Genomic DNA, 19,355 nt, shown 5'->3' on the forward strand with positions numbered 1-19,355 from the left:
TGGGTTTTCTTAAAAGTGGTCAAACTTTTCAATAAATAGGGTAGATTTGTAAACTGATGTTGGCTAAGGGGAAAGCACTGCAGCAGCAATAAATAGAATGCTTCGATAGTCAGTTTTTAGTAACACCTATTGATTCTAGCAATCCATCCTGGATTGGGACTTCCCTGAGCCGGGATAGTCCTCCTCCTCTTTTCTCCTTCCCTCTCTTCATCTTATACAAGTTTTTCTTTCCTCCCTGGGAAACTCATTCCCCAGGGAGGAGGGCATGCAGATAGTAAGGGAGACCTTGCCCTCCTTCTGCTAGGGACGAGTACCTGAAGGAAGTCATCCAGGTGATCACTGCTTCCAGGTAGCCAAAACACAACAGAACACACACAAGCTCACAAACACAGTTTTTCTTTCCTATCATTTTCTTCCGTGCGGGAGGAAAAACTTTTAAACTCACTCTCTCACTCTCACTCACTCACTCACTCTCTCTCTCTCTCTCTCCCCCCCTCCCTCCTCTTCCTTTTCATCTTGATCTTTCATCTTCATCCAGCATGGGATATTCCTATGTGGAATGATTTTTTTTTTTTTTTTACACGACAGATACTGGCCTTACCTTGACAGAGTCTGTAAAAACTGAACAGAGCAACAAGGCAGAGATGAACTTCTGTTCTAGGAATCGCCCATACAAAAACACAAAAATAAAAAAATAAATAAAAAAACTCCTACTGAGTGACATTTGCTTCTCACCTCGATCGTACCACATGACCTTCCTGTAAATCATTAAATGATAGTTTTTGTATATATCCATTCTCAACTAACTGGACTCCCAGTAGATGGTTTTCATGAATTTTTTTAAATTTCGTTCTTTTAGAACAAACTGTCATCAATCATATAGGCTATATGCTCTTGTTTTTTTTTTGTTTTTTTTCTGAAAAGTAACATACAGCATACATTAACCATAAATTTCCTTTAGTGTATATATGAACATACTATTCCTCGGCCATTCTATTTTCAATTGATAAGAGGAACGATTGAAAATAGGCCTGGCAGATCGACGGTGGATCTAATTTTCTGCATCAGGCAACTGATAGAAAAGTGTTATGAACACAATAGAGAATTATGGATGGCATTTTTGGATATAAAGAAAGCGTTTGATGCCGTAAAGAGAGAGAAAGTGTGGAGGTCTTGAGAAACTTCGAGACAGAAGAACATCTTGGGGAGAGAACTGAGAATATGTGCATCAATACAGCGAGCAAAGTAAGAACAGTCATAGGGTTGATGGAGAGCTTCGAAATAACATCAGGTTTGAGGCAAGGAGGCGTACTGTCACCACTACTATTCATAGCTGTCATGAATGATGTGCAATGTAGAGTGGTGACAGGACGCATATGCAGATGACCTCTACGTATGGGGAGGGAGCAGAGAACAAGTACAATGGCAAGTTGATATATGGGCTAGTATGGCCAATGAATTTGGACTGGTTTTCAGTCAGCAGAAAAGTGAAGTAATGGTTCTAGAGACGAGTGGCGAGCTTGACGGATACATTACAATGGAAGGGAAAGAGCTAAAAATGGCTTACACCTTCAAGTATCTAGGAATCACCATTACAAAGACTGGAGTGATAGACGAAAAAATAAGTAGAAGAATACAGGCAGGTGGGAATTTCTATAGACAGACAAGAGATCTGATCTGTAACAGGAACATACCACTGAAGTGTAAGATGGCTATATATCAAGCCAATTACATACCAATTCTGACGTATGCATCTGAAACTTGGACTATGAGGAAAAAGGATGAAAGCAGAATTCAGGGGGCAGAAATGAGATTTGTGAGGAGCATAGCTGGAAAGACAAGACGGGACAAAATCAGGAATGATGTGATTAGGGAGAGAATTCAGGTTGAAAAACTCCAGAATAGGATTGAAAGGTCCCTTTTGAAATGGTTTGGACATGTCAAGAGGATGAATGAGAGGCGTTTGCCAAAAAGAATGTTTGATTTACAATTAAGGGACAAAAGACCAAGGGGGAGACAAAGAATGAGATGGAAAGATATGATAAAAACTAATGTCATTAAGAGAGGAGGAGACTGGAATGAAACCAACAATTGAAAAGAAGTACACGGACAGGGCATGGTGGCGAGGCTTCATACGTCGACCCATGAAATAGCGGAAAAATGACAGATGATGATGATATACATGAATGAAGGCTCGCATCTGGTGAGTATGGGCTTGGCACACCCAGGGTCCTGAGCTGGATATTATCATTCTTCTCTTTCTTGGCAATTCCTTTCTACTTCTGACTCTGACTGACTGACTAACTGACTGACTCTCTCACTCTCTCTCTCTGGGTAACTTGGGAATTTTTTTTGGCTGGTGCAGCATAAGCCTCAGGCTGCCTTGTGCCATATGGCTAATAATAATAAAAAGCAGAATAAAAGAAATTCACAAAGTCATATATTTCTTCAAAGTGATTGATAGGGAAGGTCACATGATACTGTTGAATTGACAAGTGAATATCACTGAATAGGCAGTACTAACAATTCACTATATGGCCACCAGCATAGCGAAGTGTGTGGTGGCTACACGGTGTATGTATCGGCAAGAGCTGCAGTCCAGTAATTGCGGAAACAATTTCGAAGAGAAAGTGTTTAAGTATTAATGATAAAGTCAAGATTCTTCATGATACTGACCAGGAAAAAAGAAAAAAGATATTGCGGAGAAATATAGCATACCTGCAAGCAGTTTATCTATGTTTGTTATTTGGTTTTTAGGAGCATTAGCAACTAAGGCCATATTGCTCCGGGATATGCGGTGGTCATTCCCTGACCTTTCCGCATCCTCCGTATTTGGTGGTGACGGGCTCGAACCTCGGTCTAATCCAGAAGTGTGTGCTACGCACTGCTGCTCCTTCCCACCTGGCTACGGAGGTGCCAGTTTATCTATGATTTTAAAAAATCGAGAATCAACTTTAAATGCAATTGAAGGAGCAGACAAGAAGCGAATTAAGTTGTGTATATATATATATATAAAGATGTTAATAAAGCTGTTCTAAAATGGGTGCAAATGATACATGAAAAGAATATACCAATATCAGGTCCAATAATTAAGCAACAAGCTCCGAAATTTGCACAGTCCCTTGGACATACAGAATTTAATGTGAGCACTGTGTAGTAAGACAAATTTATGAAGTGCCACAGAATTGTGGAAAAGGTTATTTCTGGAGAAAGTGTTAATGTAAGCGAAGAAGATTGCAACAGTTGAAGGAACAACACCTTAAAGGAGATTTTGGAAGAATATGAACCTAAGGATGTTTTTAATGCTGCCGAAACGGGTTTATTCTTTAAATGTTTACCGAATAGAACACTTTTGCTTTTAAGGATGATAAATGTTTTGGCGGAAAACAAAGCAAAGAAAGAATCACTGTGCTAGTTGGAGCCAATATGACAGGAAGTGAAAAATTAAGACTTTCAGTCGTAGAAAAATCGAAAACCCAAGATTTTTTAGAGGCACAAAATCTTTGAAAGTTGACTACACCTCTAATAAAAAAGCATGGTTATTTTCGAAGAGTGGATATTAAAACTAGACAAGTGTATAACAAAATAAAAAAGAAAAATCGCATTGATTACTGAAAATTGTCCGGCACATCCTTAAAAGCCAAACTTAAAAGTGTAAACTTGTTGTTTTTACCACCAAACGTAACGTCAAAACTCCAGCCAATGGACCAAGGCATTATTAAAAATTTTAAATTTCATTATCAAAAGAGAATAAGAATGTAGATTGTCAATGCTTTACAAGAAAATAGAAACTTGGAGGTTACAATTAACCTTAGAGATTGCATCTCTGAACTATCAAAAGTTTGGACAAACAATGTCACTGAATACACTATTCAAAATTGTTTTTCGAAAGCGGGATTTGCATTGAACACAGAAGTCGAACGACAACCAGACAAACAAGATGAACTACCCCTTTCACAACTGAAAAACATTTGGAAATTATTAGAATCATCCGGAAACACTGAAAATGAAATAACACTGGATGGTTATGTAGATCAAGATCTGGCTACAACAGAACACCCAAATGAAGATGAAATACTGCTAAATGTTAGATGTGACCGTGATCACGAAGAAATTAACAATTACACTGAAGACGCATCAGAACAACCCATAGAAAAATCAACTCATGAAGAAATGTTGATTCACACTTTTAAAAATTCATCTTTTGTGAAGATGTTCCTGATAATGTGTTTAATGTTCTGAATAAATGTGAAGTTTTCTTTGAGAATCAGACATTTTTTAATTGTACTGTGCAAATGAAAATTACCAATTTTTTTTTTAATTTGTGATACTTACTGGCAAAAATTATTTTGCCAATAAACATAAACATTATTTAAATAAGTGTAAATGTAATTTAAATAAATTTGTTTTTGAAATAAAATACATTAAAAATAAATGTAGATTCATTTTCATTTTCTAATTAGATAACGTTTCCAATAAAAAAGATATTCTCTGTATAACGAAATTTCTCTATAATGAATTTTTTCGCTGGATTTATTGAATTCATTATAGGGAAGTTTGACTGTACATATATTTGGTTTTGAATGAGTAATAAAAACTTTTGTTGCTTTTTCTTAGAAGAGAATTAGTCCATTTTGGGATACAAAAAGTGAAGGATCTCTTCCTCAATACTCTTTCTGCACACTAACAAATTCTGTATACATCTGGACACAAGGGTTTCATTTAATTTGACAGCAATGAAAGCCAGAGATGAAATGCAATTCAAATGGCTTTTGCCAGTGCAGCACTCTATCACAGTCACCCATCCCACTGGGTCACAAGTGCAGTCATAGCAATGTCACGAAATTCTGTTTTTCAAAGATTCGTACAGATTAAAGGAGACAAAGCCAGAACTGCACGGTGGACAGGATCTCATATGCATGTCACTTAACTGCTGTCGTGCTCAGATGAAATGGAGAAGGGAGTGGTACATTCCACAATTTCCACATGCTACTTGGCTGCTCATTTAGAATTGCTGCATTTTTCACCACTCAGCAAGAAGCTGTTATTTCCATATGTGTATTATCTGATGAGATTCCAATAAAAATCAAAACAGCCTATAACAGAAGTGCCTTATTTTTTAACAAACACATGTCCATCCCTTTTGGTGATATCATTCAATTAAAAATGAGATTGGTAATTTTAAGCCACTTCATGGATATAACAATGATATTTCAATTCCTGCATTGAAATAAAAACTCAGCTCCATCACATTCAAGAAAAATTAAACACTGATGCAGTATGAAGCATTCATTACAACAAAAAAGTTTCCTATTTCATATGTTTCACTTATTACAACTTAAGTATACTACATTTAATATTACTGAACTAACAACAATACATTATTAATTTGTTAGAGATATGTGTTACATGCTGTACTCATAATAATGTAATTTAATTGTATATACATTAAAGTCAAATATTTCAATTGTGCATACTTAGAAGTTTCTCTCATGGGGGGAAGCTATGAGTTCTTTGATGAATATGGTTTTCATGTGGTTTCCACTTAGTTTTTACATGTGTATGTTACAATTGAACTAAATAAACTACAAAATTGTTAAATATTTTTAAGCAAATCAAAAAAATCAACTAAGCTGCTGAAAGTGAACTGAAATCCATACCTCTGATGAAGCAAATCCTCAAATGATGAAGTCACATTATTAATATTCAAGTTCACAATCTAGAATTTAAAAATTTATTAGAAACTTATAAATATAAGCAAAAAATAATAAATTCAACTTTACACACATTTTAACTATCAATGAATCTAAAAAAAAAAAAAAACCAAAAAACTAAAAACCAAATATTCAGTGCCAATAACCAGATTGATTCTTAAACCTATTTTACAAGCTCACTAAATAACATTCATAAACACTTGCTCATATCACAATTTAGTTTCAGTCATTGAGACTAACCAGGTTTGGTTACCCATTCTTTGACAATTGATAAAAAAAAATGTAATAATTCTGCATTTAGGATTTTTCTAAGGAAACAAATCCAAAGCAAAATATACAGAACCAATCATAATTTTACTGAATCCACTGACTTAAACTGCTTAGAAAATAAAGACATTTGGAAGTAAAATAAGTAAATAAGCAAAATTTGTATATTTAGCTGTGAAATTTCATAGAATACATATTAAGAATAACAATGGCAAATGAGGAGCTTTCAAATGTTACCTGTTTTTCACCAACTCAAAAATAAACATCAAAGTATCTCCTGGAAACATGTAAATCTAAACTAAATGAACACAAGACTGAGACCAGCCAACAACAGTTACTGCCGAATAACCTACCTTCGCATTTGACAGTATCTGCTGCATTTTCCTGGCAGCGCAAGTGTATATATGCATGGAACCCAAAAATATGGAAAGGTAAGGAAAAGCAATTTCCACCCTCTCATGAAACAGCATCCCTGAAGCATGACCAGGCACTTCTCAGCAGATCTGTTCTTGTGACCAGGGACAATTCACAAATGTCATAGCAAGTTTACTGTCCAGGCACACAGATTTTTTATGTACAAATGAGCTCAGTTTGTAGTCAGACCTTCTCACACATAACTAACAATGGGAATATGCCATATGTTTGGAGATGAATGGCAGAAAGGTGCAAAAACTATTAACATAGGCTAGCAGGTCTGCCTTGTAGCCTTTAGATATAATGAAAATACAGTTCGACTTCGTAAAATCAGCAAATGAAAAGGGAAAAAAAAAATTTTTTAAACATAATTCAACCATAATACAATATAGTATAATCCAATTCAAAACATGTACTACCGCATTAAACATGAAATGATGATGGAAAATGAAGACAGTACATTTTTCATGTGTGTGCATGTGCAGAGGCTTATTCAGGGGTGAGCAGAAGAGACATATGCCTCCACCTTAACCAAAAATTTGAAATTAAAGAAAAAGAACACAGGAGGCATTCTAAAAAAAAACTCAAAAACCTGGTCGTCATGCGCCCCCCCTTACGATGATATCTGGACCAGGTGGCTATGCCCCCCCCATGATGATACCTGGATATGCCACTGGGCACATGTGCATACATGGACACTGGCATGTGTATAAAGGCCTAACACAGACAAGGGAATTACTTTCAGACTTTAAAAGTAATGTGTCAAAATGCACTGTTTCACTAGCATAGCACATGTTTTAAAAGAGAATTATGACGCTCATGATAGTGGTTAATTCACTTTTGCAGTTAACTATGCCTAAAAAAAAAAATGACATACAAGTTCTAATCCTTGATGAGCATCCTTTTCTTCATCACTACAAATTTCAGGTTTCCTCTTCATTTATGCATATCCTGAAATATACAATGTCCACATCCACTTCAGCACAGTCATTAGCATTAGAAGAAGCATATGATGCAAGAAAGCAAGCTTATGCAGCATCAGCCAAATAAAAAAAAAAAAAAAAAACTTCCCCTTCACCCCTCCATTCGTTCGAAATACCTGTCCAGCTGAGCCTTAAATTTATTTAGGCTATCAACTTCCACAACAAGGGATGGAAGTCTGTTCCACCAACCAACTACCCGCTGGCTAAAGGCAAATTTCCGCACATCTATCCTACATCTGACTTTCCTCAATTTGAATTTATGCCCTCTCAGGTGATTATTCTGAGCAATAGGAAGAATCCCATCAGCATTGAGCATGCTCAAACCATTCAACGCTTTGTACACCTCTATCAGATCACCTCGCCGGTGCCTAGTCTCCAGACACTGTAATTTGCAAAACTTAAGCCTTTCTTCGTAAGAGCAACCCTTTGTTCCATTCACTAATCTTGTTGCCCTTCTCTGTACTTGTTCCAGCAGCTCTACATCCTTCTAATAAGACTTCCAGACCTGTATACAAACTCAAGGTGTGGCCTGATCATTGCCTTATACAAGGATAATCACCTCCTTATCCCTGCTAGAAAAATTCCTGTATATCATTGACAAGACACCATGAGCTACTCTTGCAGCCCGTCTGCACTGCTCAGAGAACTTCATATCTGCCTGCACAATTACCCCCAGGTCCTTTTCATTCTCTACCACTGTCAGTGTAGTACCACAGAGTTGATACGTCTCTGGGGTTGCTGTTTCCCATATGTAGTACTTTACATTTGTGAATGTTAAACTTCATTTGCCACCTCTCAGCCCATCTGCTCAACCTTTCCAGATCCTGTTGCAGCAGCAGCAGCACAGCGTCAGAAGTGTCCTTAACAACCCTGCCAACCTTTGTATCGTCTGCAAACTTGGATATTAAGCTTGATATACCATCATCAAATATCATTTATAAATAGAGAAAACAACAATGGACCCAACACTGAACACTGAGGGACGACCCTAATAACATTAGTCCACAATGAGCAGTTTCCATTGATTACCACTCTATGTCTTCTCCCCCTCAATCAAGCCTTTATCCATAGCAGCAATTTGCCTCCAATGCCACACTGCTCCAATTTGTGCAGAAGTCTTCCATGTGTGACAGTATCAAAAGCCTTTCTAAGATCCAAATATATAATATCAAAGTTATTCCCTGCATCCAGTTCTTTTGTGACTGCATCATAGTATCCAATCAAATTGGTCAGGCAAGACTTCCCCTAAACAAAACCATGCTGTGTCCGAGCTATAACTGAAGTCTCGTCTAGATGATCCTGCAGTGCTTCTTTAACCAGTGCCTCCATTAATTTTCCTGGAACAGAAGTTAAGCTCACAGGTCTATAATTACTTGTGTCAGTCTTTGATCCTCCTTTGTGAATTGGGGTCACATTTGCACATATCCAGTCTATGGGTACACCTCCTTCCTGAGTCCAAGGAAGCTCTCATAATTATGGCTAAGGGTGTGCTTACTTCCTTTGCTGCCTCCTTTAATATAACTGGATAGATCCCATCCACTTGTGTTTATCTTTGACAATTTCTCCTCCACTTTACTCTCAGTTATTACAAGATTATCTAGCTTACTGCCAGAGTTGAATACACCTCTGGCATTCCCCACGCTGAATAACTCCTTATGTGTGAATGTCGATGCAAAATATTCATTTAGTTTGTTAGCTACCTGCGCAGGATCATCAACAGTTGAACCATCGATAACAAGTGGACCAATCTAATTCATCCCCTTCCTTCTAGAGTTTACATAAGTAAAGAACTCTTTGCTGTTTTTCTTTGCATCCTTTACCAAAGATTTCTCGTAATATGCCTTTGCCTGCCTAATCTCCTTCATGACTTGGTTACAGTCCAGCTTATATCTATCATAGGCTTCCATGTCACCCATTAATTTATATGTATCTTATGCATTTTTCTTCTCTGTCACATGTCTAATTAGTTCATCTAACATCCATTTAGGCCTAAATCTTGAACATCATTTCTTAGTTAGTATGAAGAGTCTAGTAGCTTCCAAGATTAATTCTTTGAATGCTTCCCATTTTGAATTTGCTGTTGGTAACATCATCAGTTGGTCCCACTGTATAGAATTTAAATACTGTCTCAGACCATCGTAGTCGCCTTTACGAAAGCAAAAACCCTTCCCTTTACCCCTGATGGTAGTTACATCTTCGAGTAGATCCCACTTCAGCACACTGTTATCACTACCATCTAGTGGTTCCTTTATCTGCAGATTCTTAACGCATGAAGAATCACTACTGATAATCAAATCAAGAATATTACTCCCTCTACTTGCCTCCCAAACATGCTGATGTACAAAACAATCATCCAATAAATCCACAAAAGCCTTGCTAGTGTGTGAGTGACCAACTCACAAATTCCAGTCAATATCTGGGAAATTAAAATTCCCCAATATAAGACTCTCTGATTTACTGCCCACTATTTCCCTGTATATTTTCTTATTATACTCATCAGAGTCATTAGGCCTATAGCACACTCCTACCCTCAATTTTGATCTCCCAATGCTTATGTTACACCAAACTGACCCGACACTGCACTGTCCAGCGATGTCAACTGGCTTCACTTCCTTGGATTTTGTGTTTCTTAACTAATAGCATAACCCCTCCCTTCCTATCCTTTCTGTAGACTTGTATTCCCCAAATTCCAGTTCTACATTCCTTATATCTGTGTGACACCACGTCTCTGATATCCCAACAATATCTGCCTTTGATGCTTTGAGCAATACCTCAAATTCATCAAATTTATTTACCACAACACGTGTTTACTTGTACCGAAATGACTCCGAGCAGTCTCTGAAACATCCTGCATCTTGTTTTCCAGGCTTTTGCTCATTCCAATAGAAGCAGTGCAAGAATCACTTTCGCCTCTGCCAGTGGCTACTTTTAATCTATTAGTCCTTGAACCCCCCCCCCCAAGCTAGCAGTTTTCCGACCCACCTAACACTGCCTCGATAGCATCAGCAAATATTCTTGCACCCTTTCTATTTAAGTGTATCCCATCCCTGTAGAAGCAGTCTCTCCTGTTAACAAGTACAGACGAGACTGAAAAAAATTCTACCCCTTGAGCCTTGCACAATCTTTCCAGGGCCGAATTGATCGACAGGGCTCTCATCATATACTCCCTCCTATCATGTCTGGGCAGAATTTCAGACATTTTCAAATTCAACCCTGTACTTGTTAAGTAATTAACTTAACTTAACTTAACTCTTCAAAGCATGTTTCAAGGCTATTCTTACAATTAACAGAGGAAGAAGCATGCAAAGCTTCATTCACTGAATCATTCAGGGTGACAAATTCAGCATGTTGGAAGAAATTGGTAATCACTTTTTCATCAACTTATACCATGCTGAAACAAATACATTGCTTGCAGCGTATTTATGTTATAGCATGTCAATTTTGCATTGTTCTGCTTACATGATACAGCACAATTTTTAATAGCATTCTTCAATAGCTTTTCTTAAAGCACTAGGTTACTCCTTAATCAATGAGTGAAAAACTGATATCATATTAGGTGGAAGGTACTCAAAAGCAACTGCATGTAAACTATTCACTTGGCAATGAGAGGTGCAGTTCTCCACAAACAGCAGAATTTTTCTATTCTCTCCACTATTTTGTGATCTAAGTCTATGATCCATTCTTTGTAGATTTTTGATGACATTGAAGCTAAATTTTGTTTTGCACAATACATACCGATTTTGATTTGAATGATACATAGTCAGCAATGTCTTCAAGCCTTTAATGCACTAAATTTATAAGGTTTTCTAATGAAAGTGGTTTGTCAAAGAAACTGTCCATCAGACTTTCCTAATGATTAGAGGAGATCTCTCTCTCTCTCTCTCTCTCTCTCTCTCTCTCTCTCTCTCTCTCTCTCTCTCTCTCTCTCTCCCTCTCTCTCTCTCTCTCTCTCCCTCCCTCCCCCCCCAATGATTATTAGAGAGGAAACATATGTTTTCGTCATGGAAACAACTGCACAGTCCTCCAAACGTTGTACAGCTGTCTAATGTAAAAAGTTTGTCAAAGGAACTGTCATCCTTTTATCAGTGAGTAAAACAAGAATCTGATTTGTTCAGAAGCTCATGGAGGGCAGCCAACTCTTATGGGCTTAAGTAGTAGCGGAGGACATCCAAGTGGACTTCACTGGCTGTTTTCTGCATTAATGTTATGAACTGAGAAATCAAAATCCATGATAATGTCAGCAATTGGAAGGGTGTGCACATGTAACTACAAAGTTCCTGCCCATACAGTAACTGAAGTTGGTAATACAGGCAACCACCGTATAATAACTTAACAAGTATAGGTCACTGGTGAACAAAAGCCATGAATTAGGGTTGAATTTGAAAGTGTCTGCAATTCTGCCCAGACACGATAGGAGGGAGTATATGATGAGAGCCTTGTCGATCAATTCGGCCCTGGAAAGATTGTGCAAGGCTCAAGGGGGTAGAATTTTTTTCAGCCTGGTCTGTACTTGTAACAGGAGAGACTGTTTCAACAGGGATGGGATACACTTAAATAGAAAGGGTGCAAGAATATTTGCTAATGCTCTCGAGGCAGTGTTAGGTGGGTCGGAAAATTGCTAGCTTGGAGGGGCGAAAACAAGGACTAATAGTTTAACAGTAGCCACAGGCAGAGGTGAAGGTGATTCTTGCACAACTTCTATTAGAATAAGTAGCGACCTGGAGCTTTTCTGCAGCAGCACGTTCGAGAGGCAACCAGAGAGGGTAACACTTTTGATCTGGTTATCAGCAGTGATCATCCGTGTATTAAGAATTTGCAGATAAAGGAACCACTAGGTGGCAGTGATCACAGTGTACTGATGTACGATTTACTTAAAGATATAATTACGATCAGGGATAAAGGAAAGGGTTTTTGCTTCCGCAAAGGTGAGTACAGTGGTCTCAGACAGTTTTTAAATTCTGTACAGTGGGATCAACTGAAGATGTTACCAACAGTAAATTCTAAGTGGGAAGCATTCAAGGAATTAATCGTGGATGCTACTAAAAGTTTCATACCTATTAAGAAATATTCTTCAAGGTTTAGGCCTAAATGGTTATCAAATGAAATAATGATTCTCGTGACAGAGAAGAAAAATGCACGGGATGCATGTAAATTATCAAGCGACTCAGACGCCTATGGCAGATATAGCTAGTCTGTAATCAGGTCACAAAGGAGGTTAAGCAGGCGAAGGCAGATTACAAGAAATCTTTGGCAAAAGATGCTAAGAAAAACAGCAAGGATTTCTTTACTTATATAAACTCTAAAAGGAAGGGGATGAATCTGATTGGTCCACTGGATATCGATGGTTCGACTGCTGATGATCCTGCTCAGATAGCAAACAAACTTAATGAGTATTTTGCATCTACATTCACACGTGAGGAATTATTAAGGTTTGAAAATGGCAGAAGGTTATCAAATTGTAGGAGGGTACTTAATGATTTTTTAATAACTGAGAGCAAAGTGGAGGAGAAATTGTTGAAGTTAAACATAAGAAAAGCACCTGGGGTGGATGGGATCTATCCAGTTATATTAAATCAGGCGGCAAAGCAACTAAGCAAAGCCTTAGCCATAATTATGAGAGCATCCTTGGACTCAGGGGAGGTTCTCACAGACTGGAGATGTGCAAATGTATCCCCAAATCACAAAGGGGGGATCGAAGGGTGACTCGAGTAATTACAGACCAGTTAGTTTAACTTCTGTTCCAGGTAAAATAACGGAGTCACTGGTTAAAGATGCATTGCACGATCATCTAGACAAGACTGCAGCAATAATTCAGACACAGCATGGGTTTGTTAAGGGAAAGTCTTGTCTGACAAATTTGATAGGATATTATGATGTGGTTACAAAGGAACTGGATGCAAAAAAATAATTTTCATTTCATATATTTGGATTTTAAGAAAGCTTTCGACACTGTTGCACATGGAAGACTATTGTACAAATTGGAGAAGAATGGTATTAAGGGTAAGTTGCTACAATGGATAAAAGGATGGTTAAGTGGGAGAAGACAGAGGGTGGTAATCAATGGGTGCTGCTCTTCTGGACTAATGTTATTAGTGGAGTCCCACAGGGTTCGGTGTTGGGTCCACTGTTGTTTTGTATATTTATCAATGATATTGATGAAGGTATATCAGGCTTAGTGTCAAAGTTTGCAGATGATACAAAGGCTGTTAATGACAGTAATGGCAGTGTGCTACTGCAACAGGATCTAGATAATTTGGGCAGATGGGCTAAGAAGTGGCGACTGAAGTTTAACCTTGACAAATGCAAAGTACTGCATTCATCAACCGGTGAAATACCACCACTTTGCTTATTGGAGGCTTGAAGTGGTGAAACCCATGTTTAGTCTCTAGAGCAAAGTTTCCGGCATCCCCCTCTCCCCATACTTCTCCTTCAACCCATGCATGGTACTAAGTACTATAGGTTTTGATACCTTTCGTGTTTGGGCTTCTCATAAAAAAAAAAAAAAAAAAAAAACCCGAGAGAAAAGTACCAACTGTGTGGTACTACACTTAAGGTGGTAGAAAATGAAAAAGACCTGGGAGTAATTGTGTAGTCAGATATGAAATTTTCTGAGCAATGCAGACAGGCAACCAGGGCAGGTCATGGGGTTTTGTCAATGATATATAGGTGCTAGCAGGGAAAAGGAGGTGATTGTCCCTCTGTATACAGCAATAGTCAGGCCACGCCTTGAGGACTGCGTACAGGTCTGGAGGCCTCATTTTAGGAAGGATGTCGATTTGCTTGAGCATGTACAGAGAAGGGCAACAAGATTGGTGAGGGGAATGAAGGGATCCTCTTACCAAGAGAGGCTAAAGTTCTGCAAATTGCCGTGGCTGGAAACTAGGCACCTGCGCGGTGATCTGATTGAGGTGTATAAGGCCTTGAATGGGTTGAGCATGCTGAATTCTGATGGGATCCTTCCACTTGTTCAGATTATGAACCTAAGGGGGCATAAATTCAAATTAAGAAAAGACAGATGTAGAATAGATGTGTAGAAATTTGCCTTTAACCAGCGGGTGGTTAATTGCTGGAACAAACTTCCATCTGTCATTGTGGAAGTTGATAGGTTGAATAATGAGGAGTAATAATTGAATAATAGTTGAATAATTAAGGAGGAACTGGACAGGCATTTGGAGGGAATAGTGTGATTTTTTTTTTTTTTTTCGGTGATGCTGCATAAGCTCATACACTTGCTTTCTTGCATCACATGCCACTACTACTACTATAACACAGCACTTCTACAACACTGTTTCGTTCTAACACAGTTTGAGAATTGCGGCAATCCTCGCACAACACAGTTCTTATATAATATGGTTTCGCTCTAACACGGTTTGAGAAATGAGGGAAATCTCGCATAACACGGTATTTTTGAGCTTTTGTGTTGGGAAAACCCTGCTATTATGTGAGATGTAATTTTTCAATGTTTCCATTCCTTTTTTGTGAATCCCCACCCCACACTAATGCACCTAACAACAGAAATCAGTGTTAAAAACTTCTATATTGTGCTCAAGAACATGTGATAACATCACATGCAGATTCTGAAGAACTAAAAGAGCATATATTCCAAAAACTTGGTATTTATTAGACTTTGGGCTGCTCTATAAGAGCAGTTCCACAATACCTGAAACATATTTTTATTGGTCCAATTTTAATCAGCAGCAGTAGAACCCAAAATGTAGCAAAAAATGGTGGCAGACAGGTGCCAAACTTTCTCTTTAATTGTTTGAAAATGTTGGGTCTTTTGAATTCTGTTTAAACAGTGCCAATTTTTCATCTTTTCTTAATCAGTTACAGTACTTATTGTATATACTGTTAAGTTTTAATAAAAAGTTAAAAATTTTAAAACATGCTATATGTTTTAACACCTATTATTTAAAAAATAATAGGTGTTAAAACATATTATTTAAAAAATAAATTAATTCTGCTGAAACTTGCAAAAAAATGTTTTCAACATAAAATTGAAACAGCATCTTCTTCTCTTCCACTTTCAAGTTTAAAAAGACCTTTAAGTGGGCAAAATTTCAAAATATGCACTGTGTATATTTCAGTTAAAAATATTTCGGTATATAAATGTTATTAAAATTTTCTTTTAAAAAAATATATTCAATACTATTAGTCACTTCTGTTTTTCAGGTTTATTTCAAATTTGGTGAGATACACATCACATAAAATTTTGAACTATGCATCTTGTTTCCCACAGTGTAACCGCCATTGGAGAGAACATCAGATTTGGAATAATCAACTTTACTCTGTAAAAATAATAAATCTTTCAAAAACAACTAGGATAAGAAAGGAGATGTTAACTGAACTAGTGGGAGAAGAAATACAAATAAACTGAAACTTTAAACAAACACAGCATCAGTACTTGTCCAGTGTCATGCTACTCTTAAAGCAAAAAGCCAAATAGTTGTAAAGAGAGTGGCAGGTAGCCTCATGTTCTTGCATGCAATTTCTGTAAACCATAAAAAATCACTTCAGAAACTATTTCATTAAAAGTTTAACTATATTTAAGAAGGCAGGAAATTTTTTTGATTTTTAATAATTAATTAACAGTTAATGTAGGAATGTTATTTTCAAGGGTCACTGTTAGGTCACCCACCACTACCACCAGATTAATGAAAGTTGGGATGACTTCGTTTCAAGAAATGAGAAACTTTATTTCTCCCACTAGTTCAGTAAACATCTACATTCTTATTCTAGTTGTTTTTGAAAGGTTTATTGTTTTTATACAGTAAAGTTGATTATTCCAAATCTGATGTTCTCTCCAACGGAAGCTACACTGTGGGAAGCAAGATGACAAATCATTTGGCCGACCGGGCTAGCCGAGTGGGTAAAGTACCTGCCCGGCAACCCAAAGGTCGCGGGTTCAATTCCCGCCTCGGGCTTGGATCAAAGTACTGCAAAAAACCTTGGGAGGTGCAATATGGCCACAGAAGCCGATGCGCCAACAACTACCAAATCAAAAAAAAAAAAAAAAAAATCATTTTAAAAGACCCAAATATAAATTTTCATCAAAATATGCTCAGTGGTAGTAAAGTTGCTACATGCAGATCGATTTAGTGAAGCCACCAAACACTTTACACATAGGCACCTTAAAAAAAAAAAGTTAGATAAGATATCATTCCATTACACTTCAGGTATGTTCAATTATCAAATAATGTACCTAAGAGTAAAAACTTCTACAACAGAATCTGACTTAATACAGATTCTGTTTATACAAAATTCTGACTTGTAAGAAGCACATATCAGTTCCCTGAAAAAGGATGGGCTTTTCTATGTAAACAATCTTCATTATAAATAGTTATATAATAAAATCCATTTTATACTTAGTGAGAAATAATGTCATTCTATATGGTCAACAAAGTTCAGCATAGTTATTCTGTCTGTTTTTGCTCCATGACCAGCATACATGTGACCACCTGGTTTGGCATTTTTCGAAAGATAGTACTCACTTGTTAATTTACTTTTCTGTAAAAAAAAAAAAAAAAAAAAAAAAAAAATCCAGTTTATGGTAGCCACAACACAAATTCACTCTGAGAAATATCAACGGCAAGTCAGCTGTAATAGATGTACCGTGTTTAAGCAGTCTTTTGAATCTATTTTTTACAATCCATTTTTTAAAATGGTTTAAAGTAAAAAGTTTAAAAACTAAATTCACAAGGCATAAAACTTTAAGAGTTAAGAGTTTAATATCTATATAATATCGGTAGATACACCATAGATAACTCTTAAGAAACTACAATGGTAGTTAGAGTGTGGGAGGCATTATTTGCTCTGTATCTCATATATTGTGCACTTCCTTCACAAAGAGTTACCATGGTATTGCACTACCTCGAATAAGTAATGCTTCACTAATAGAGAAGACTATTGTTACTTATAAGACTAGGAGTGTGTTATAGGCTAATGTCTGGAATGAGCACAATGAACATTTCTACAGAGAAACAGAGTGGGCTAGTAAATCAGAATGTCTTATAATGGGGGATTTTAACTTCCCAGATATTGACTGGAACTTGTGGATTGGTCACTCGCACACTAGTAAGACTTTCGTGGATTTATTGGATGATTGTTTTCTGCAGCAGCATGTTCGAGAGGCAACCAGAGAGGGTAATACTCTTGATCTGGTTCTTGGCAGTGATCATTCGTGTATTAAGAATTTGCAGATAAAGGAACCACTAGGTGGCAGTGATCACAGTGTACTGATGTGGGATTTACTTAAAGATATAATTACCATCAGGGGTAAAGGAAAAGATTTTTGCTTCCGTAAAGGAGACTACAGTGGTCTCAGACAGTTTTTAAATTCCATACAGTGGGATACACTGATAATGTTACCAACAGCAAATTCTAAGTGGGAAGCATTCGGGGAATTAATCGTGGAAGCTACTAAAAGTTTCATACCTGTTAAGAAATATTGTTCAAGGTTTAGGCCTAAATGGTTATCAAATGAACTAATGAGACTCGTGACAGAGAAGAAAAATGTGGGATTCATATAAATTATCAGGCGACACAGAAGCCAAAAGCAGATATAATCTAGTCTGTAATCAAGTCACAAAAGAGGTTGGGCAGGCAAAGGAAGATTACGAGAAATCTTTGGCAAAAGATGCTAAGAAAAACAGCAAGGATTTCTTTACTTATATAAACTCTAAAAGGAAGGGGTTGAATCTGATTGGTCCACTTGATATCGATGGTTCGACTGCTGATAATCCTGCTTGGATAGGTGGTGGTCTGGGTGGTGGTACTCACTGAGAATAAGTAACAATAGTCTTATCTATTAGTGAAGCGTTACTTATTCGAGGTAGTGCAATACCATGGCAACTCATTGTGAAGGAAGAGCAAAATATGAGATACAGAGCAAATAATGCCTCCCACACTAACTACCATCATGGTGTATCTACACCGATATTATATAGATAGTAAAAAGTTCATATCTTTTTTTGGAGCTTGTGCCATTGAATTAATTCAAAGTCTGTTTATATTAAACCTCATCTAGCAGGAAAACAGATATTCAAAAGAATACCTACTTTTTATCTATCAAACTAAAAAATTTAAAAAAAAAAAAAAAAACTTGTGTGTGACATCACAGCAGCAATAAAAAAAACATGAAAGGAATTTGTGAAGTAGTGGTGCAAAAAAAATAAATTCATTTGTTTTTTGCAGGAGCTTGAAACAAAACTATTCCAGTGGCACCAACAAATGCATGTATCTAATTTGCCAGTATTAGGTCCAATTTTGCAAGAAAAAGCCGGCAACATCCAGTTGAACGACATGCAATCAGTAACTTCAAATGCAGCAGTGGCTGGCTACCAAGATTTAAGCACAGGAATAACTTAGTTTTGCAAAATGTTTGTGGAAAATCTGTATCAACTGACAAAGAAAAGACCACATACTGGTTGTGTCTGTAGAGTCCATTCTTGGAAAAATATGAGGCAAAGATATTTTTAATCTTAACAAGACAAGTATATTTTATAATTTTCTGCCAAACAATACAATTTCTTTGTTTTTAAACAAAGTAAACAAAGAGTCATTATTCTGTTATACAGCAATGCAGATGGCAGTATCAAAACGTGCCCACTTGTAGTTGGTAAATTTTCTAAGCCAAGACTGAGACCAACTGCCACATGACAGACCAATCGAAGTGCTTGGCTTATGGTCAAAATTTTTCAGTTTTGGATACTGAAATGGACAAAAGAATAGCATCAGAAAAAAAAAGGAACATTTTGATGAATCTAGATCAATGCGCAGCATATTTTGCTGGAGCACTTAAGTTGACAAATATACAGTTGTTTTTACCTTCCAATACCACCAGCTTTATGCAGTTACTGCAACAAGGCATTATAACCTCAAGAGAGCATATAGAGCCTGCTTGATAAGGTACTTGATCCACAACACGGAAAGACAATTTACAGCCAAAGTAGAAGGTCTTGGATGCTATCTGAAATAC

The 19,355-nt window shown here is 37.0% G+C and overlaps 1 protein-coding gene across 1 annotated transcript in view; it reads right to left on the minus strand.

The window, feature by feature from the left end:
- The window catches only part of nonC (serine/threonine-protein kinase Smg1), a 1,411,261-nt gene that overhangs the window by 1,381,563 nt on the left and 10,343 nt on the right, over positions 1-19,355 (minus strand). Inside the window, exon 3 of the mRNA XM_090378365.1 lies at positions 5,661-5,719. Coding sequence (XP_090234491.1) covers positions 5,661-5,719 — 59 coding nt within the window. The remainder of the gene's footprint in view (positions 1-5,660; positions 5,720-19,355) is intronic.

The sequence above is a fragment of the Mastigoproctus giganteus genome, chromosome 7 (genome assembly GCF_048544385.1).
Source record: "Mastigoproctus giganteus isolate SK-2022 chromosome 7, ASM4854438v1, whole genome shotgun sequence".
In the NCBI taxonomy this organism is placed as follows: domain Eukaryota; kingdom Metazoa; phylum Arthropoda; class Arachnida; order Uropygi; family Thelyphonidae; genus Mastigoproctus; species Mastigoproctus giganteus.